General features: G+C 43.0%; 1 protein-coding gene across 1 annotated transcript; it reads right to left on the bottom strand.

Moving 5' to 3' along the window:
* Positions 1 to 945: 945 nt before the first annotated feature.
* LOC102274879 (zinc finger protein 211) lies at positions 946 to 9,651 on the bottom strand. Its single transcript, XM_070386942.1, has 4 exons — positions 8,840 to 9,651; positions 7,762 to 7,800; positions 6,813 to 6,939; positions 946 to 4,823 (listed from the first exon to the last, which is right to left on the bottom strand). Exons 1-4 carry the CDS (start codon positions 8,873 to 8,875, stop codon positions 3,445 to 3,447), a joined length of 1,581 nt encoding a protein of 526 aa, XP_070243043.1. The 5' UTR covers positions 8,876 to 9,651; the 3' UTR covers positions 946 to 3,444.
* Between the last annotated feature and the right edge of the window lie 10,603 nt (positions 9,652 to 20,254).

Here is a 20,254-nt window from a genome sequence, read left to right as displayed (position 1 = left end):
GTGCTTGGTCTCAGTTGTGGCATATGGGACCTAGTTCCCTGTTCAGGGATCCAACCTGGGTCCTCTACATGGGAGCATGGCACCCCAGGCCCTGGACCACCGGGGGATTCCTGCATCTCAATTTTAATTAATGTGCATTCTTTTGATCCTTTCTGAGGAAAACATCCTCAGAGTTCAGTTGTTGTTTCCCCCCTCCTCAAGAATTGCCTTTATTTTAAATATCTTTCTTGCTCTGTTTATGTTTTAAAGTATTGAAGTATTTAAATTAACTGAGTTAGGGCATTATAGATTATCTTTTGTTTCCAATGAAAATAATGATTTTCTGGGTAAAAATATGTATTAAAATATAAAAATGTACATCCTAAATACATGCACTCTGTATATTCAGTCAGGTATACTTTATGTGTGTGTTCAGTCGTATCCAACTCTTTACAAGCCCCTGGATGGTAGCCTGCCAGACTCCTCTGTCCACGGGATTTTTCAGGCAAGAATACTGGAGTGGGTTGCCATTTCCTCCACCCAGGGGTTACACCTTACACAAATGTTCAGAACTTGTCACTTCATAGTAATTTTACTATTTTTGGGGGGGAGGGATGGTTAAAATATTTTAGTTGAAGGATAATTGCTTTACGGTGTTGTGTTAGATTCTGCTGTTATCAAGTCTCATTATCATTTGTATCATTTGTTGCTACTGGATCAGTATGATTGAGTTGGAATGATGTACCTCTATCAACTTTTCCCAACTCCATGTTCAGTGACACCATGTTGTTAGTTTGAAATTGGCCATGCTAAGAATATTTGTATTCGGAAAACTGGAAAACACTACAAGCCTGGACTTCGTTATATTATTGAAAGTCTAGATTTAAAAATATGTGGATAGTGCAGATTAAATTTAAACTACATGGTACATGTGGTAATTACATTGTATATAGCACACACAAAAAATGAGGATAAAAAGGAGCTATTTATTTGTTAATGAAAAGAAAAATAGGTGAAAGATATAAACAGATATTTTACCAAGAAGACATACAGATGGCAAATAAACCATGTGGAAAAAGAAAGATCAACATCATAATTCTTTGCTGCTGCTAAGTCGCTTCAGTCGTGTACGACTCTGTGCGACCCCAGCCCACCAGGCTCCCCGTCCCTGGGATTCTCCAGGCAAGAACACTGGAGTGGGTTGCCATTTCCTTCTCCAATGCATGAAAGTGAAAAGTCAATGTGAAGTCGCTCTGTCGTGCCCTACTTTTTGTGACCCCATGGACTGCAGCCTACCAGGCTCCTCCATCCATGGAATTTTCCAGGCAAGAGTACTGGAGTGGGATGCCATTGCCTTCTCCGTATGATTCCTTAGGGAGATGTAATTAAAACGACTACTTCCTTAAATTAAAAATTTAAGGAAATTCAAAAGACTGACCATACCAAGTATTGGCCAGAATGTGGAAGCATTTTACATGCTCCTGGTGGGTATGTAAAAACAATCTATAAATGTAGATCGTAGTTTGTCAGTTTCATAAGTTAAACATTCACCTATTCTATGACTCAGGCTTTATACTTTGAATTACTAACACAGTGTAACTGAAAATCCATCCATACATACAGACTTACATATAAACGTTCTAGCACCTTTATTTACAATAACCCACAGTAGAAATAACCCAAATGACCATAACCAGATGAATGGATGAACAAACAATGTAACTATAGAAACGATACTACTCAGCAATAGAGAATGAACTACTTACATATTATCACTTAAGAATCTCAAAATATTTAGATTCTGCACTTCAAATAGATACACTATATCAATGTCAACTACACCTGAATAAAAATTTACAAAATGACTCAAAAAACCTAGGTCTGTCACACTTTTTAGGAAATCAGATGTTGAGAAATCCCTAGTGGTCCAGTGGCTAGGAATTGGCACTTTCACTGTCATGGCCCAGGGTTCGGTCACTGGTGAGGGAACTATGATCCTGGAAGCCTCAAAGAACAACCAAAACCAAAATGGAAACTCCTCACGTCTCACAATCCTACATCGCCTCTCTTTCCTGATGGCCTTGGAGAAGCACCCTTGTCTTAGTGGCAGCAAATCCTGATGAGAATAGACTTCTTCCCACCTGAGTTAACAGGAATGCTGGCTGATCACAGAACCACACTGTGGATGAAGGGATCTTTCTCTGTTTATCTGCCTCTGTGGCAACGGCCTTTGGCTGAACATTCTAGATGTTCAAGCATCTGTGCACGCTGATACTGCACAGTCACAGTCACTGGAGCATCTGCTGATGCAATGTCAGGACACACTCCACCTACCTCACTGCAGTCTCCTCCGCTCCAGGGTTACTTGACGAACATGGTTCCCTCCAGCCCTGTAGTCTTACAGTGGAACCATCTAGTGAATTCTGGGGGTCAGGACATGTGGTTCTTTTATAGGTTAACTGCTGAGCATTATGTGATCATTCACTGTGAATAACAATTCATGTTTCCAGAAGCACTGGAGGTTGTCACAACTTCATGACTCCTCAGATGTTTTCTGAGCCCACAAAAAAAACCCTGATACAGTCCACAAATCAGGACCCCAGAGCCTTGCGGTCTTTCTGAGGAGACCTTGAGCAACAATGTATTTACATTAGGCCAACCCCACAAAGAGAGCTACATTCTTCAATCATACTGAGGTGAGGCACACAAAGCACAGGACCCCCATGAAAGCTGTGCCATCATTAACGCTGCTAGAGCCCCGTTTTCTTCCAATCACCTCATATAAAGTGAACAGAAGCCCCAGACCAAAGAGGGCTGAAACATTAACGCCTTTATTATTGCAAAATGCAAAGGAATACAAGGCATGAAGTTCTCAGCTTGGTGACTTGGAAGCTGGGGAAATCAGAAGTGTCACCAGAAACTAACATGTCCCTGAAAATGTAGTCCTGGCTGGCAAGTCACCAACAGAACTGAAACTGGGTCCACTGGGCCCAAATTGAGTGAGGTCCATGCCCTACTTTAGAAATGAGCAAGGAATGAGGATGCCATAAGAGCTAAGACTACTCACTACTTCCCTCCACAGAAAGGGATGGGACAGAAGTCAGCTTCCCTGAGCATACTGGGAGGTAGTTTCCACACTGGGTGGACCTGCCAGGTGATAGAAATGAAACTGGCAGTGACATAAAGCTGGAAAGCGCCTGGCAGGCAATTGAGCCACAAGGGAAGCCCCTAATAAAGTGAAGCACAGCTTCTTAAAGATTCCTACATACCTGAAACTTAAGGGGAATCTCCCCAGTGCAGATTTTCAGATGCATTAGATGGCCCAGTCACAACTTTTCCAGTGTAAATATACTAGAAGGAAACTGCACATCCCAGCATATCTAAGGCCTTTCACTGGTGTGACATCTCTGGGGTTGAATGAGGTCATATTTGTAGCTGAAAAGTTTTTTCCAACATTCACTGCACTCAGGACCTTTTTCCAATGTGAACTCTCTGGTGCTGAATGAGGCTGGAACTTTGGCTAAATGATTTTCCACATTCCCCACACTCATAAGGCCTTTCTCCAGTGTGAACTCTCAGGTGTTTAACAAGGTTAGATTTACAGCTAAATGATTTCCCACATTCACTGCACTCAACAGGCCTTTCTCCAGTGTGAACCCTCCAGTGATTCTTGAGGTTGGAGCTATGGCTAAATGATTTTCCACAGTCCCCACACTCATAAGGCCTTTCTCCTGTGTGGACTTTCCGATGTGAGCTAAAGCTGGAGCTTTGCTTAAAGGATTTCCCGCATTTACTGCACTCATAAGGCCTCTCTCCAGTATGAAGTCTTCTGTGGTGAATGAGGCTAGAGCTTCGGCTAAAGGATTTTCCACATTCACTGCACTGATGAGGCCTTTCTCCAGTGTGAACTCTCCGGTGGTAAATGAGGCTAAAGTTTTGGCTAAAAGATTTCCCACATTCACTGCACTCATAAGGCCTTTCTCCAGTGTGAACTCTCTGATGCTGAATGAGATTAGATCTTTGACTAAAAGACTTCCCACATTCCCTGCACTCATAAGGTTTTTCTCCTGTGTGAACTTTCCTATGGCTGTTGAGGCTATAGCTTTGGCTAAAAGATTTCCCACATTCGCTGCATTCATAAGGTCTTTCTCCACTGTGAACCCTCTGGTGTATAATGAAACTGGAGAGGTAGGTAAACAATTTTCCACATTCATGGCATTCATAAGGCCGTTCTCCAGTGTGGACTTTCTGGTGCTGAATGAGGTTACATCTTCGAGTACAGGCTTTTCCACATTTGCTGCACTCATAAAGCCCTTCTCTAGTGAGGACTCGTTGGTCCTCAACAAGTGTGTCTGTGCAGTTGATGGCTTTGTTGCCTTCTCCCCAGTTCTCATGCCTTTTTCCATTGTGAGAGACAGCTTCACACTCATTACTATTGTTTAGCTTCTCCTCAGTGTGATGGAAAAATCCCACATTGACTAAGAAGTCGTTCCCAATCTCCCCATAGACAGTGGGTTTCCCTGACACATGGGTTGTGCAGCTGTTTATAATCAAGGCTGTGTCCACAGAACTTCTGATGGGTATCTCTCCAATGTGTTGCTCCTGGTATTGCTGAAGGTTGGCAGAGATATAGAATCGATTTCCACATGTGTATGGTTTCTGCCCAAGATGTGTTTCCTGGTGCTCAGGAAAGTGCAAAATGTCTCTCAAGACTGGGCCACACATCTCAAAGGGCTGGCCCTTGTGGGGAGATGAATCTACCTTGAGAGTCCTGATCTGTGACACTCCTATACAAATGCTTTGTTCAGAAGGTGCTTCCTTATCTTCTACTCCATGCCAATAGCCTGAAATTAAAGAAGTGATGGTGAAGTACATGTTAACCTTATTGAGAAGAGGCAAAACCATCACAAATGTAACTCAACACATCAAAGGATCAGCTCATGAAATTGCTTTCAGGAAAACTCAGCTTGAGGAAGCAACTGCTGTGCACCACTGAGTCCCTAAGGTCACGGAATGGTGCAGGTCTCACTGGGCACAGGACATGAGGAAAGGCCTATCAGAAAGGTTTGTGCTGTAACTCATTTTTCTGTCAGCAGCTTTTCATTTTTTGCGGCCATGCCACCTGGCATGTGGGATGAGAGTTCCCCAAACAGGGATTGAAACAGTGCCCTCTGCAGTGCAACCACAGAGTCTTAACCACTGGACCACTGAGGAAGATCTGTCAATAGATTTTAGCAGGATTATATCTGCTGATGACATGTGATGCTGTGCAGAAGTCCAGTCCAGTCCCAGAAAAATCTGACTGGAACAAAGGTCACAGTATTTAAGGATTATTAGCTACCTGCACTCTTTAGAACACGACAAAGTCTGAGTAGGGAACAGTGTGAGGGATGAGTGAGGTGAGCAGTGTAGAGAGGTGGAGAATAGCTCTCAGCTGGAATCAGAGTAGAAACGACTAATAGAAATGACAAGTCCGCAAAGTGTCGAGAATTGAGAAGGGAAAGGAGTGAGGTGTGGCTACCGGCAATGGCACCAATACAGAAGTAAAACAGGATAGGTTCCTGGTATGATGTCAACCAAGACCTGAAGTCATGTCCTCTGTCAACTTCCGTTCATCTGGGTCAGGCCTGCTATGAGCCCATCTTGTTGAGAATGGAGTCATGTCCATTCTGTGAAGCTCAGGGGACTTTTTCTGTAGCCCCACCTGAAGATCTGCATGTACCCAAGAGAACTAAAATCATAAGGGAATGACAGGACAAGTCAGTAGCCAAAACAGGCCCAGACAACTCAGAACACAGGAGACCACCAGAATGCTATTAAATATTACCAAAAAATTCCTAAGGCCATAGCTGAAGGGAAGATAGCACAGTAGTAAGAACCAGGAATCTGACTTCTCTTCTGGACAACTACACCAGTAGAATTAGTCTAATGCAACTCTTTTGCAATGCTCAACTGCTTTAATTTTGTCCCTTTCAGCTCTTAGCATGGTAATAGTATTCATCCTTCCACTCCCTACCTCTGAGCCTTTGGGGTGGGGACCTTGTACAGGTTCCAAGAATAGCTTCTAGGAGTCAGGATGGGCAATAAGGAGTCTGTCCTCCAAACGTCAGAAATACTCCAAGATCAGAAACAAGAAAATGATGCCAGCTTCTACCACTAGTATTCATCATAGTATTGGAAGTTCTACCCGGAGCCTTAAGAAAAAAGACAAAAGGCATCCACAGCTCACGAAATTGTGAAGATTGCACCACAAAACTTCTAGAATAAACGAATTCAGCAAATGAAGAGGATACAAATTAAATATCTGTGGGAATTCCCTGGTGGTCCAGTGGTCAAGGCATGCTGCGGTTGGGGAACTAAGATTTTGAGGGCAGCAGCGTGGCCAAAAAAAAAAAAGAAACTGGTAAATGTTTTGTGTACATGTCCCAAGTGAAATAAAGCAAAAAGAACCTTAACTAAGAGTCTGTCAATAACATTTGTGTAAGCAGTGACTATGTAAGTGACTATACTTCCAGCACAGTCAGAAACAAATGTGAGCTATAGGAATGAAGGGTGTTATACTAGGGTGCTATGGTGCTGGAGAGTCACCCAGCGAGGCAGACGGCAAGACATGGGGGTCCTTTAGGCTGACAAAACAACAGTGATACCAAACTCTTCCCTGGGAGGCTTTGGGGCAGTAGGTGCTGTGGTGACACGGATGAGAAGGAGGCGAGCACTCAGCCCAGCCCTTGTAAACACAGCACAAATCCAGGCCACTAGGGACACACCTGCCCCTGGAGAAAAGAGAAGCACAGAGCTTGGCCCAGGGCACAGGGGCAGGTAGAAGAGCTTACCCAGTGAGGATGTAAGTGCAAAGTTCTCCAGCATCACATCGTGGTACAGGCATCTCTGAGCCTCATCAAGGAGAGCCCATTCCTCCCAGGAGAAGTACACAGCCACATCCTCAAAGGTCACACTGCCCTGCCAGGACACAGACAGATGAGACCATCAACTGCCTCTCTCCTGAAGACCCACAAGCCACCTCCTCGCACATCTACGCCATCTCCATCTTCCTCCTAAGAGCTCAGAAGAGATTCCCGACCTTGGTGCCATAGCTGCCTGCTCTCTCCTCACTCTCCCACTAACTGCTCTGTTCACACTGCTGTCCACTCTGCAACCAGTGGAGCCTGTAAAGACCCAGAAGAAATCACCGCCCTGATTGATCAGATCAGTCATCTGATCCACACCTCCCACTGCCTCCAGAATAGATGCCTGATTTCACAGACAGTCATTCCAGGTCTGACTGCTGCTCCCCACAGCCAGTTTATTCTTGCCAGGAAGGAAGGAGACCTGCAATTCCCTGAACCAACTTAGCCTCACCTCTAAGCACTTACTGTTTTTGTGACAAGCTGCCACATCTCTTTCTATTGGTGGCCTGAAAGGGGAACCCTTTCATATAACACTTAGACTGGACTTAGGACTGAGCTAGGATTCTCCAAGGTCCGCACACCCAAGGGCTGGGAAAATGCCAGGTGACACGTTTCATAACAACCCAAATTTGGAGAAAATTAGAAGGCTTCCCTGGTGGCTCAGATGGTAAAGAATCTGCCTCTCATGCAGGAGACTTGGGTTTGATCCCCAGGTTGGGAAGATCCCCTGGAGAAGAGAATGGCATCCACTCCAGTATTCTTGCCTGGAGAAATCCATGGACAGAGGAGCCTGGCAGGCTATAGTCCATGGGGTTGCAAACACGACTGAGCGACTAACACAGGGTTTCGACTAGTGAGGGTAATCTCCACTTACCCGATTATATTCGAAAAGCACCTTCGCAGCCATGGAAACCTGTGGGAAGTGCTAAGTCTTAGAGGGATGTGATCCTGGCAATTTTCCAGGGACTGAGACCTTCCCTGCACACCTGGTGGCATCTGAACCAGGGTCCACGAGTGTCTAACCTCTATTCACTCTCAGCAATTGTGTGTCCTTGGGGAAAAAACCTAAACTCCATCTGCTTCAGTGTCCTCAGCATCCCTACAATTAGTTCTTTCATTGAACAGACTTTGGTGATTTTGCAAACCTAACACGTCACGTTTCTTTGCCTCACAATTTTCTATGGCTCCAAATTTGCTGTATGACTCAGGAAACTCAAACAGGGGCTCTGTATCAACCTGGAGAAGTGGGATGGAGAGGGAGGTTCAAAGGGGACCGAATATATGTATCAGTTTAATTCAGTTCAGTCGCTCAGTCATATCCGACTCTTTGCGACCCCATGGACTGCAGCACACCAGGCTTCCCTGTCCATCACCAACTCCCCGAGTTTACTCAAACTCATGTCCATTGAGCCAGTGATGCCATCCAACCATCTCATCCTCTGTCGTCACCTTCTCCTCCCGCCTTCAGTCTTTCCCAGCATCAGGGTCTTTTCAAATGAGTCAGTTCTTCATATCAGGTGTATATCTATGGCTGATTCATGCTGAGGTTTGACAGAAAACAACAAAATTCTGTAAAGCAATTATCCTCCAATTAAAAAAAACTTTTTTAAATTCTCCATGGCTTCAAAGGCCTCAAAAAGGAAGGTACAACTCCTCAGTCCGCCACTGCAGATGCGACAGCATACACACACTGTTCCCTGCAGCCATCAGATGGACCCCAGTTTCCCCGAATTCTCCTGCCTCAGTCGGACCGCCACATCTCTGCGCCTGCGCATCCCTCCGCCATCGCCCTCTACCAGGCGCCACCGTACTATCCGTCAAATAGAAGGCCCCACCCACCACCGCATCGCTGTCCTGGATACCCGGGTCTGAGCTGCGGGCACCTGAGCAGGTTCGGGGCTTTAGCGTCTGTTAGGATGAAGCCGATGAGGGCCGGACGGATCAGCGTTTACCTGAGGAGTGTCCCTCAGCGCCGCCGCCGCCGCCATCGGACCCAGTGCGCGGAGAGGGGCTAACCCAGCACCAACGTCTCCAGGCCGCCCTGTAGGTAGCGATGTGCCCGACTGTAGGACCGCCTCTAGTCCCTGGGGACAAAGCGTCTTCTCCCGCCTCCTCTGTCACCTCAACCCCGATCCTTCGGACCTCGAAAACCGCTCAAAGAACCGCTATGGAGACACAGGAAGTCCCACCTTCACCCAGAGAGCCCACCCACCCGCCGGAAATGTCGGAATTCTGGATGCTCATTGGGTGCGCTCCGCTGCTGCTCAACGCTTAGCTTTCTGGATAATGGAGTTCGGGCAGGCGCCAGCCTGCAGACTGAGAGATTCTGCTCGAATCTCCCAGGGTCAGGCAATCCTCTAGGCTGCTCAAAACTGACCTCCCTGTTCTTCCAGGTAGGCTAGAAGCTTCGTTTCCTCTTCAAGGGGCTAAGGACAATTTCTGGGGAATTCGAAGAGCATTTAGAAAGCCTTCAAAGCTATTGATCTCAAAGTGTTTGGATAATAATTTAGATTCCATGCAGCTGTCTGTAGTGAACATGCCCTGATAGATGACAGCGATGATATACTGTCATACTGTCCTTTAAATGTACTCAGACTGAGGCGTTTAAGTCATTTTTGTGAACTTTAGTGAGTTTTGTCTGGGACTTTAAAGGAAAAAAAAATCATTTGTACCATAGGATACAAGATAGAGGAGGCATATTGGGCAGCTCTGACGAAGATGGACGTGGTGGGATCTGGGCCTCGCCTTCCTCTTAGTCAGTGATTGTGCAGAACTCAGAAACATCGTTTTATCCATTAAACATGAAATTATTGTATCTTAAGAAACGCAAATCTTTTATACATGCACATTCTTTTTTTAATATACGGTTGGCAGTTTCTCATGAAATATCACCTTTCCTATTGTTTATTAAGGAGTACTACTCTCTGTACATCTAGAAAATAGAAAGTTGTTGCAAAACAAAATTCAACTGACTATGTGTTAAAAATCTAAACGATTTGGACTTCCCTGGTGGTGCAATGGTCAAGAATCCACCTCCCAGGTCAGGGGACATGGGTTCCCTTGCTGGTCTGATAAGATTCCATGTGCCGGGGGCAACTGAGCCCCTGTACAGTAGCTACTGAAGACTTCCAACCTAGGGCCTGTGCACCATAACAAAAGAAGCCACTGCAATAAGCAGCCCTCACCCCACAACTAGAGTGTTACACCACCCCCTACCCCTCTGCCGCCCTGCAGCAACTAAACTAAAGAAAGCCTAGGCACAGCAAGGAAGAACCGTGGACCCAAAAATAAATAAATAAAATTTCTAAATGGCTTTATTAAATGATTCATGAATCTGAAAGTGTCAGTCAAGCAAGTTCAGAGGAGCTCCAAAGTGCCACAGAAACAGAAATGTTTCTTTAAGGCAGCACAAAGACATCATAAAACTTGTGGACATGGGAAGAGGGGAGGAGATGGTGAGACGGATGAAATGAATAACAAGGAAACTTACATTCAGTTAAGTTCAGTCGCTCAGTCGTGTCCGACTCTTTGCGACCCCATGATTCGCAGCAAACCAGGCCTCCCTTTCCATCACCAACTCTCGGAGTTTACCCAAACTCATGTCCATCGAAACGGTGATGTCATCCACCCATTTCATCCTCTGTCGTCCCTTTCTCCTCCTGCCCCAACCCTTCCCAGCATCAGAGTCTTTTCCAATGAGTCAACTCTTCGCATGAGGTGGCCAAAGTACTGGAGTTTCACCTTCAGCATCAGTCCTTTCAATGAACACCCAGGACTGATGTCCTTTAGGATGGACTGGTTGGATCTCCTTGCAGTCCAAGGGACTCTCAAGAGTCTTCTCCAACACCACAGTTCAAAAGCATCCATTCTTCGGGGCTCAGCTTTCTTCACAGTCCAACTCTCACATCCGTACATGACCACAGGAAAAACCATAGCCTTGACTAGACAGACCCTTGTTGGCAAAGTAATGTCTCTGCTTTTGAATATGCTATCTAGGTTGGTCATAACTTTCCTTCCAAGGAGTAAGCGTCTTTTAATGTCATGGCTGCAATCACCATCTGCAGTGATTTTGGAGCCCCCAAAAATAAAGTCTGACACTGTTTCCACTGTTTCCCCATCTATTTCCCATGAAGTGATGGGACCAGATGCCATGATATTAGTTTTCTGAATGTTGAGCTTTAAGCCAACTTTTTCACTCTCCACTTTCACTTTCATCAAGAGGCTTTTTAGTTCCTCTTGACTTTCTGCCATAAGGGTGGTGTCATGTGCATATCTGAGGTTATTGATATTTCTCCTAGCAATCTTGATTCCAGCTTGTGCTTCTTCCAGCCCAGCGTTTCTCATGATGTACTCTGCATATAAGTTAAATAAGCAGGGTGACAATATACAGCCTTGATGTACTCCTTTTCCTATTTGGAGCCAGTCTGTTGTTCCATGTCCAGTTCTAACTGTTGCTTCCTGACCTGCATATAGGTTTCTCAAGAGGCAAGTCAGGGGGTCTGGTATTCCCATCTCTTTCAGAATTTTCCACAGGTTATTGTGATCCACAGAGTCAAAGGTTTTGGCATAGTCAATAAAGCAGATGTTTTTCTGGAACTCTCTTGCTTTTTCCATGATCCAGCGAATGTTGGCAATTTGATCTCTGGTTCCTTTGCCTTTTCTAAAACCAGCTTGAACGTCTGGAAGTTCACATATTGCTGAAGCCTGGCTTGGAGAATTTTAAGCATTATTTTACTAGCATGTGAGATGAGTGCAATTGTGCGGTCGTTTGAGCATTCTTTGGCATTGCCTTTCTTTGGGATTGGAATGAAAACTGACCTTTTCCAGTCCTGTGGCCACTGCTGAGTTTTCCAAATTTGCTGGCATATTGAGTGCAGCACTTTCACAGCATCATCTTTCAGGATTTGAAATAGCTCAACTGGAATTCCATCACCTCCACTAGCTTTGTTTGTAGTGATGCTTTCTAAGGCCCACTTGACTTCACATTCCGGGATGTCTGGCTCTAGATGAGTGATCACACCATCATGATTATCTGGGTCGCGAAGATCTTGTTTGTACAGTTCTTCTGTGTATTCTTGCCACCTCTTCTTAATATCTTCTGCTTCTGTTAGGTCCATACCATTTCTGTCCTTTATCAAACCCATCTTTGGATGAAATGTATCTCTAATTTTCTTGAAGAGATTTCTAGTCTTTCCCATTCTGTTGTTTTCCTCTATTTCTTTGCATTGATCACTGAGGAAGGCTTTCTTATCTCTCCTTGCTATTCTTTGGAACTCTGCATTCAGATGCTTATATCTTTCCTTTTCTCCTTTGCTTTTTGCTTCTGTCCTTTTCACAGCTATCTGTAAGGCCTCCTCAGCCAGCCATTTTGCTTTTTTGCATTTCTTTTCCATGGGGATGATCTTGATCCCTGTCTCCTATACAATGTCACGAACCTCCATCCATAGTTCATCAGGCACTCTGTCTATCAGATCTAGTCCCGTAAATCTATTTCTCACTTCCACTGTATAATCATAAGGGATTGATTTAGGTCATATATAAATGGTCTAGTGGTTTTCCCTACTTTCTTCAGTTTAAGTCTGAATTTGACAATAAGGAGTTCATGATCTGAGCCACAGTCAGCTCCTGGTCTTGTTTTTGCTGACTGTACAGAGCTTCTCCATCTTTGGCTGCGAAGAATATCTGATTTCGGTGTTGACCATCTGGTGGTGTCCATGTGTAGCATATGTGAAATAGATAGCCAAGGGGAATTTGCTGTTTGGCTAAGAAACAAAGGGGCTCTGTATTGGCCTAGAGGGCTGGCATGGGGAGGGAGATTTGAGGGAAGTTCAAAAGGGACATTCAAAAGGATATATGTATACCTATGACTGATTCAGGTTGAGGTTTGACAGAAAGCAACAAGATTCTGTAAAGCAATTATCCTTCAATAAAAAAATAAATTAAAAAAAGTCATAAATAGGAAAAGGAACTATTTCACATGTTATTTCTCTTTGGAGAAAAGTTCTTTTTAGATAGGTTACCATATCTTCCTTTGAGGAATGGAGAGGGTCCACGTGACAGATGATCCCATTGATACTGACCAGAAAATTCCTTGCTAACGCTGTATGATTACATTTCTGGGGAAGGTTGTAACTGCAGTTATGATACAGATCAAGTCTTGGTTTTAACACGAATGACTCTGCTTAGAGGCTGTTGTTTCTTGTTTAACAAAGTGAAAAATTTGATTATTCTATCTTATGAAAAAAAAACAATGTTTATGCAACGGTAACTTTTTAAAAATTCTGTCTACACAGACGCATCTATCTGAGTTTGCCTGTGTGTATGTGTGTGTGTGTGTATATATATATACACATAATATATATATATGTTATGTGTTTATTTCTTAAAAAGTAATTTGTAATTTGGGTATAGAGTTGTTTGCTCACTTAACAAGAGTTTTTTTATTTACCATTATATCAGTAATTCTAGCAGAATAATTTGCATGGTTAATTATCTAATTTAAAAAGTTAAAAATACAAATTGACAATTGACCTAACAGAAGAAACGAGTATAGTTATAGCTGGTAAGCTAGATTAGGGAACTTTTTTTCCCTCGTGTAGAGATCAAGGAAGAACTTAGAGACACGATGCTAATGAACACAAAGGCGCTGAAAGCAGGGAAACACGATGGTGTTAACACAGTGGTGTCCATCAGCCACCGATTTGGATTCACAATCAGTGTATTGCAAAGGGTCAAAATGAAAGAGGGACAATAAAGAAGACAAAGGTGCTTACTAGGATCAGGATAGTACCTGAGGCTCTGGCCTCATGGGAAAATCTGGGTGAGAGTCTGTTGCTTGTGCCTGTGTAGAGTAAGGACCACGTTCCTACTAGTCCAGCTCACGAAGCCCAAACATACAGCATCAGTGGAAGATAATATAACTGCATGTAAGAAGCTGATAAATTTGTCTGGTGTGAGTGAGGAACAATATCCATAATCGTTTTTACACTTACTGTTTTGCGTTTCTTGGGCCACCTACTCTAATAGGAATGCAGATGTATACCAAGAATATCCAGAAAAGGAAACTACAGAAATCAGTGCACTTTGGAGACTGAATTCCGAAGTCCACCTACAAAGTTGTTTTAGGGCAAAATGTCATGGCCTGGAAGCCACTCAGAAGACAGGGAGTGCTGAGAGAAACCCCTCTGGCCACTCTGTGAAAATAGAAGAAAAGTTTACATCCACCATCATCAAGTAACTATTTCCATCCAAAAGCTGTCATCGTCTGGGGGACCTCTCTGAAAAAGAGAGCCAAGTTGTTGCCTAAGGCCAGTTGGTTGACAGTCTGATCTGTGGATCTCAACTTGTGTCCAGTCAACAAAGTGAAGTTATAAAGACAGAGGAGAGAGGAGTTCCCCAGGATCCCAGCTCCAGTCTGAGTGAGGAAGATAATTTCCATATCCTGCTTGGCTTGTCCTTCTTTCACATCTGAAATATCTAGGAGAGATTGGTTTTAATTTGAGATAGAAATAAATGAAGAAATCCTAGAAAGATAAGTGAACTCAAATGTGTCACTTCCTTCTGCTTGGCTGTATCTACTGCTGAACAGAGCACAGGACTTTCTTTTGGTAGCACATTTTCTTACTTTAGTCGCTAAATCATGTCTGACTCTTTTGGGACCCTGTGGACTGTAGCCCGCCAGGCTCCTCTGTCCATGGGATTTCCCAGGCAAGAATACTGGAGCAGGTACCAGTTCCTTCTGCAGGGGATCTTCCTGACCCAGGGATTGAACTCGAATCTCTCGTGTTTTGTGATTTGGCAGACAGAATCTTTACCCCTGAGCCACCATGGAAGCCCTATAATAATGCCCCTATTCAAGTCAGAGTATTTTACTTTAAATGGATTTAAGAGTATGTGGTTATTAATGAAGGTCTCCTGGTGGACTCCATCCAAGTGTTCATATAAGGGAGTATTTGAATAAACAATGCACCATTCACACGACATTTCTTCCTACAGCCATGAATTGAATGAAGATCATTTCATCGATGTATAAGTCACCTTCAGTATATGTATATATTTTTTTGGCCACTCCACGTGGCTCTCAGGATCTTAGTTCCCCAACTAGGTATCAAACTTAGGTATCAAACTCCTACCCCTGTACTGGAAGCACAGAGTCTTAACCACTGGACCAGAGGGAAGTCATCTTTAAAAAATATATATAGTTATTCTAAAAACTCAAAGATAGATGGAAATATGAGTAGTTTCTCCTGTTCTTCGAGTACAGACCACTTCAGGGTAATCAAATTGAGGAGAGAGAAAAAAAATTTTAATTCAAAATATTTTTTTAATAAGCACCAAATAGAATAGTTGCTAAATTTTCACTGAGAACTTCTTCATTACTGAAAGAATGTCTGAAACATAATCATTTAAGTTAGGCTTTTAGTCAAGAAATCTCAAGCTGCCAGTTGGCTTCCCTGGTGGCCCAGATGGTAAAGAATCCACCTGCAATGCAGGCATATGGGTTTGATCCCTGGGTTGGGAAGATCCCCTGGAGAAGGGAATGGCTACCCACTCCAGTGTTCTTGCCTGGAGTGTTCCATAAACAGAGGAACCTGGTGGGCAGCAGTCCATGGGTTCACAAAGAGTCAGACTCAACTGAGTGAATACCACTCACCCATTCATTCAAAGCTGCCAATCAGAGCTTCTGATAACCAGGTTAATGACCTTGGAATCAGATAAACAACTTTTAAAATCTTTAACTGTTTACTCTGTTAAATGGAAACAGTGACAGACTTTTATTTTCTTGGGCCCCAAAATCACTGCAGATGATGACTGCAGCCATAAAATTAAAAGATGCTTGCTCCTTGGAAGAAAAGCAATGGCCAACCTAGACACCATATTAAAAAGCAGAGAGATTACTTTGCTGACAAAAATCCATCTAGCCAAAGCTATGGTTTGCCCGGTAGTCATGTATGGATATTAGAGTTATAAAGACTCTCATGTGAGAGACTATAAAGAAAGCTGAGCCCTGAAGAATCAGTGCTTTTGAACTGTGGTGTTGGAGAAGACTCTTGAGAGTTCCCTTGGACTGTAAGATCAAACCAGTCTATCCTAAAGGAAATCAGTCCTGAATATTCATTGGAAGGACTGATGCTGAAGCTGGAGCTCCAATGCTTTCACCACCTGATGTGAAGAACTGCCTCATTAGAAAAGACCCTGTCCTGGGAAAGATTGAAGGCAGGAGGAGAAGAAGACAGAGGATGAGATGGTTAGATGGCATCACTGACTCAATGAACATGAGTCTGAGCAAGTTCTGGGAGATGGACCATAAAGAAAGCTTAGCACCAATGAATTGATACTCTTAACTGTGGTGTTTCAGAAAACTCTTGAGGGTCCCTTGGACTGCAAAGAGATCAAAGGAGTCAATCCTAAAGGAAATCAGTCCTGAATATTCATTGGAAGGACTGATGCTGAAGCTGAAACTCCAATACTATGGCCACCTGATGCGAAGAACTGACTCATTGGAAAAGACCCTAATGCTGGGAAAGATTGAAGGCAGGAGGAGAAGGGGATAATAGAGGGTAAGATGGTTGGATTGCACCACTGACTCAATGAACATGAGTCTGAGCAAGCTCCGGGAGTTGGTGATAGACAGGGAAGCTTGGCGTGCTGCAGTCCACAGGGTTGCAAAGAGTCAACACAACTGAGCAACTGAACTGAACTGAACTGATACACTGGATACTGAAAAAGGAAACTGACTACTGCTAACAATTCAATTTTAAATACATATTTACATACATACATATTTAAATACATACTAAATACATATTTTTAGTACATAAGTAAATCAAATGGTAACATAGCTCATATTTCTTCAGTAATATCAAGGTAATATTTAAAATGATGTAATGAAGAAAATTAGTCCTCACAATGATAAAACAGATATTAGCCCTCACAAAATAGAAGCAACAGCGTTTACTTATTAGAAATCTGTTAGTTCATTGAAATGTAGCAGGATGTTTACAGAAACATGTACACACAATCACACACTAACATATATACACATAAAGTTAATGTGAAATACTTGGGAAAATAATGGTATATATAACATTAAGATTTTTGAAACTTCATTGATAAAGTGAAGGTAAACATTGGCCTGACACATTAAGAGCTTTAAAAACCTAAAAAAAAAAAAAAAAAAAAAACTAAAAATAAGTGGCAGCAAATACCCTAACTCAGATAATCGTGCCTATTTTACATATTTATGGATAAGAAGGGAATAATGACTACATGAGGCACAGATGACAGGTCATTTTATTTTGTGAAAATGAAACTAAAATTAAACCAGAACAAAGTATGTAAAAACATGGAATGTAAAAAACTGTTGATAATTACTCAGTACTAAGATTTATCAGTTGCAAAAATGATGTAAAAATACTAGCTATGAAGACTCAATAGTCAGAAAAAGTGAAAGTTTATCAAATATGTTTGTTTCACAAATTATCACAAATATAATTAAATTGAAATGATATTCTGTTATTTTTAACTATAGCATATTTTAAGTTACCCAAATTTTATTGTTGGTCAAATTCCTCTAATAGGAGTTTTACATTCTCACCCTCCCTATCATAAGCCATAATTAACCAAACCATAAATAACCTAAAAATTGATAGTTCTTTATAACAGTCTGAACATTTAAAATTGTTCAAAATTTAAACAGAGAATACTCAGATTTTATATATTTACACTTGTATAATTTATCACCCACTTTACCTCAGTGACATTTCTTAAGAATCTTCAATTTTCATTTAAAGGAATTTAATAGACATTTATGTGGCTGCTAAGTCGCTTCAGTCGTGTCCAACTCTGTGCAACCCCATAGACGGCAGCCCACCAGGCTCCCCCGTCCCTGGGATTCTCCAGGCAAGAACACTAGAGTGGGTTGCCATTTCCTTCTCCAATGCATGAAAGTGAAAAGTGAAAGGGAAGTCGCTCAGTCGAGTCCGACCCTCAGCGACCCCATGGACTGCAGCCTTCCAGGCTCCTCCATCCATGGGATTTTCCAAGCAAGAGTACTGGAGTGGGGTGCCATTGCCTTCTCCGAGACATTTATAGAAACAAGAATTTATTTTGTGTTATCTATTTCAGTACTTACCATTACATTATCAATTATGTATCTGAAATAAAGAAGGCATTCAGCATCAATATTCAGCAGGCAGAAACTGACTCTTCATGAACAATCACACATCGGTCGTGAGAAGTTTCAGTGTTAAACTGTAATCCAGTCAAATTTTTCAAATAAAAATAGATCTCATTTTTGGGCAAGTAAAAATGTTGACCCCAGTAGCAATAAACCTGTGTGGTCCTTGGATGTGGAATATCAGATATAACAAAAATTAAGTCATAGAACTGGACATTAAAGCAAGAGAAAGGGCAAGGGCAAAGACTTAGGAATCCTTTTGAAGACAAATCATAAAATGAACCTAAATTACAGAACAGGTCAGTAGACATGGTGACAGAGAAGGCAATGGCACCCCACTCCAGTACTCTTGCCTGGAAAATCCCATGGACGGAGGAGCCTGGAAGGCTGCAGTCCATGGGGTCGCTGAGGGTTGGACACGACTGAACGACTTCCCTTTCACTTTTCACTTTCATGCATTGGAGAAGAAAATGGCAACCCACTCCAGTGTTCTTGCCTGGAGAATCCCAGGGACGGGGGAGCCTGGTGGGCTGCCGTCATTGGGTCGCACAGAGTCGGACACGATTGAAGCGACTTAGCAGCAGCAGCAGCAGCAGCAGACATGGTGAGGGAATTAATAGTTTCCTTAAGCCACAGGTGGCTCTAATGGTAAAGAATCTACCTGCAAAGAAGGAGGGTTCCATCTCTGGGTTGGGAAGATCCCCTGGAGAAGGAAATGGCAACCCAGTCCAGTATGCTTGCTTGGGAAATTCCAAGGACTGAGAATCCTAGTGGACTATGGTCTATGGGTTCACTAAGAGTTGGATGCAACATGGCGACTGAATGTGTGTGCACATGCACACACACACACACTCACACATACACACACTAGATAGGGGGCAGTAGGAGGGAGGGAGGAAGGGTGAGAGAGAGAAAATGTGTTGCCTGGCAAGATTTAGAAGTTTAGAAGGCTGAGTGACAACAGCAAGGCATTTAAAAATATAATCAACTCATAAGCCAACTTTATATTTTAATTTTTTTAATTCCTTGATTATTAATTTGCATTGTTGTTTAGTGGCTCAATTTTTTCCACTCTTTGCAGCCCCATGGATCATAGTCCACGGGATTCTCCATGCATGTATCCATGGGATACTCTGGCATCTCCTGATACCGGAGTGGCTTGAGATTTCCCACAGCAGGATTCCTTTGCATAATCTGTAGCAATATTTGCTTTTATAAATGAATTAAATGCCTGTCGATGAGAAAGAAAGGCTCTGCTTTCTCCAAATGGCAAAATAATATAAACAGGCTCTGTTGATGAGAGAAAGGCAAAGACTTTATTACTACAGACTTCCTTCAGCTCAATATCCTTTCCCACCGTAAGAAATGCATATACGAGCACCTGCCATTCAGACATCAGGTGCCTGCTTAGTGTCTGGGAGATCACCTTCATCTTACTGCTCTTCACGTGCCGGTGGTGGGAAGCTGTTCAAGTGAAGCCGGTTCAGGGTGTGTGTTCAGGGAAAAGGGGAGAGAGGATTACAAAGAGATGAAACAGGGGCTTCCCTGGTGTTTCAATGGGTAGGGTGCTGAACTTCCACTGCAGCGGGCGTGGATTCGATCCCTGGTCGAGGAGGTAAGATCCCACATGCTGTGGTGAACAGTCAAGAAAAAAAAAAAAAAAAAACACTCAAAGATGATATAACTGGTAGGAGAAAGAGATGTTGTGCATCGCCAGGGTTGGAGAACCAGGTTGAAAATCTGTCTCTAGTTCTCTCAGAAAACATCTTGCCTAAATATGTAAGATACACGTGTGCTGTGACCCCAGAAAACAAAACTATTTTACAGAAAAGAGTATGATCTTAGGGAGACAGCAGTGCGAGGTCCTGAAGAGAGATCTTACTTCCCTGCCCAGGAATTGAGCCTGGGTAGCCTGGATGAAAGCCAGACTACCAGGGGCTACAGGCTAGAATCAAGTGTCCCTGGTTCTTCCCCCTCCCTGCACCCCACCTCCCCCCCCCACCGCCCGCCTTTGAAATGAGGAATGTTTCAAGGAGGCAAAATCTATCAAAAAAAAAAAAACAGGAATAAAATGTATTATTAGAGACACAACATAATGTATGGAAGAGCACATAGAGAAGCAATTTATTTGAGTCAGAAGCAAGGCAGAAATACACAGCCAGGGAGGCGTACCAAGAGGTGATTTAAA

Source organism: Bos mutus, chromosome 18 (assembly GCF_027580195.1).
Source record: "Bos mutus isolate GX-2022 chromosome 18, NWIPB_WYAK_1.1, whole genome shotgun sequence".
NCBI classification, from domain to species: Eukaryota; Metazoa; Chordata; class Mammalia; order Artiodactyla; family Bovidae; genus Bos; species Bos mutus.
Note: the sequence above shows the minus strand (reverse complement) of the source record. Positions and strands in the feature narration are given on the sequence as shown.

Bases quoted from the DNA above. Each gene is read 5' to 3' on its own strand.
- LOC102274879 (XM_070386942.1), bottom strand. From the start codon at position 8,875: ATGGCGGCGGCGGCGGCGCTGAGGGACACTCCTCAG. The intron at 7,801-8,839 runs GTAAACGCTGAT...CACTTCCCACAG, and splicing joins CGCTGAGGGACACTCCTCAG to GTTTCCATGGCTGCGAAGGT. The intron at 4,824-6,812 runs GTAAGCTCTTCT...CTTTAATTTCAG, and splicing joins TGCACTTACATCCTCACTGG to GCTATTGGCATGGAGTAGAA.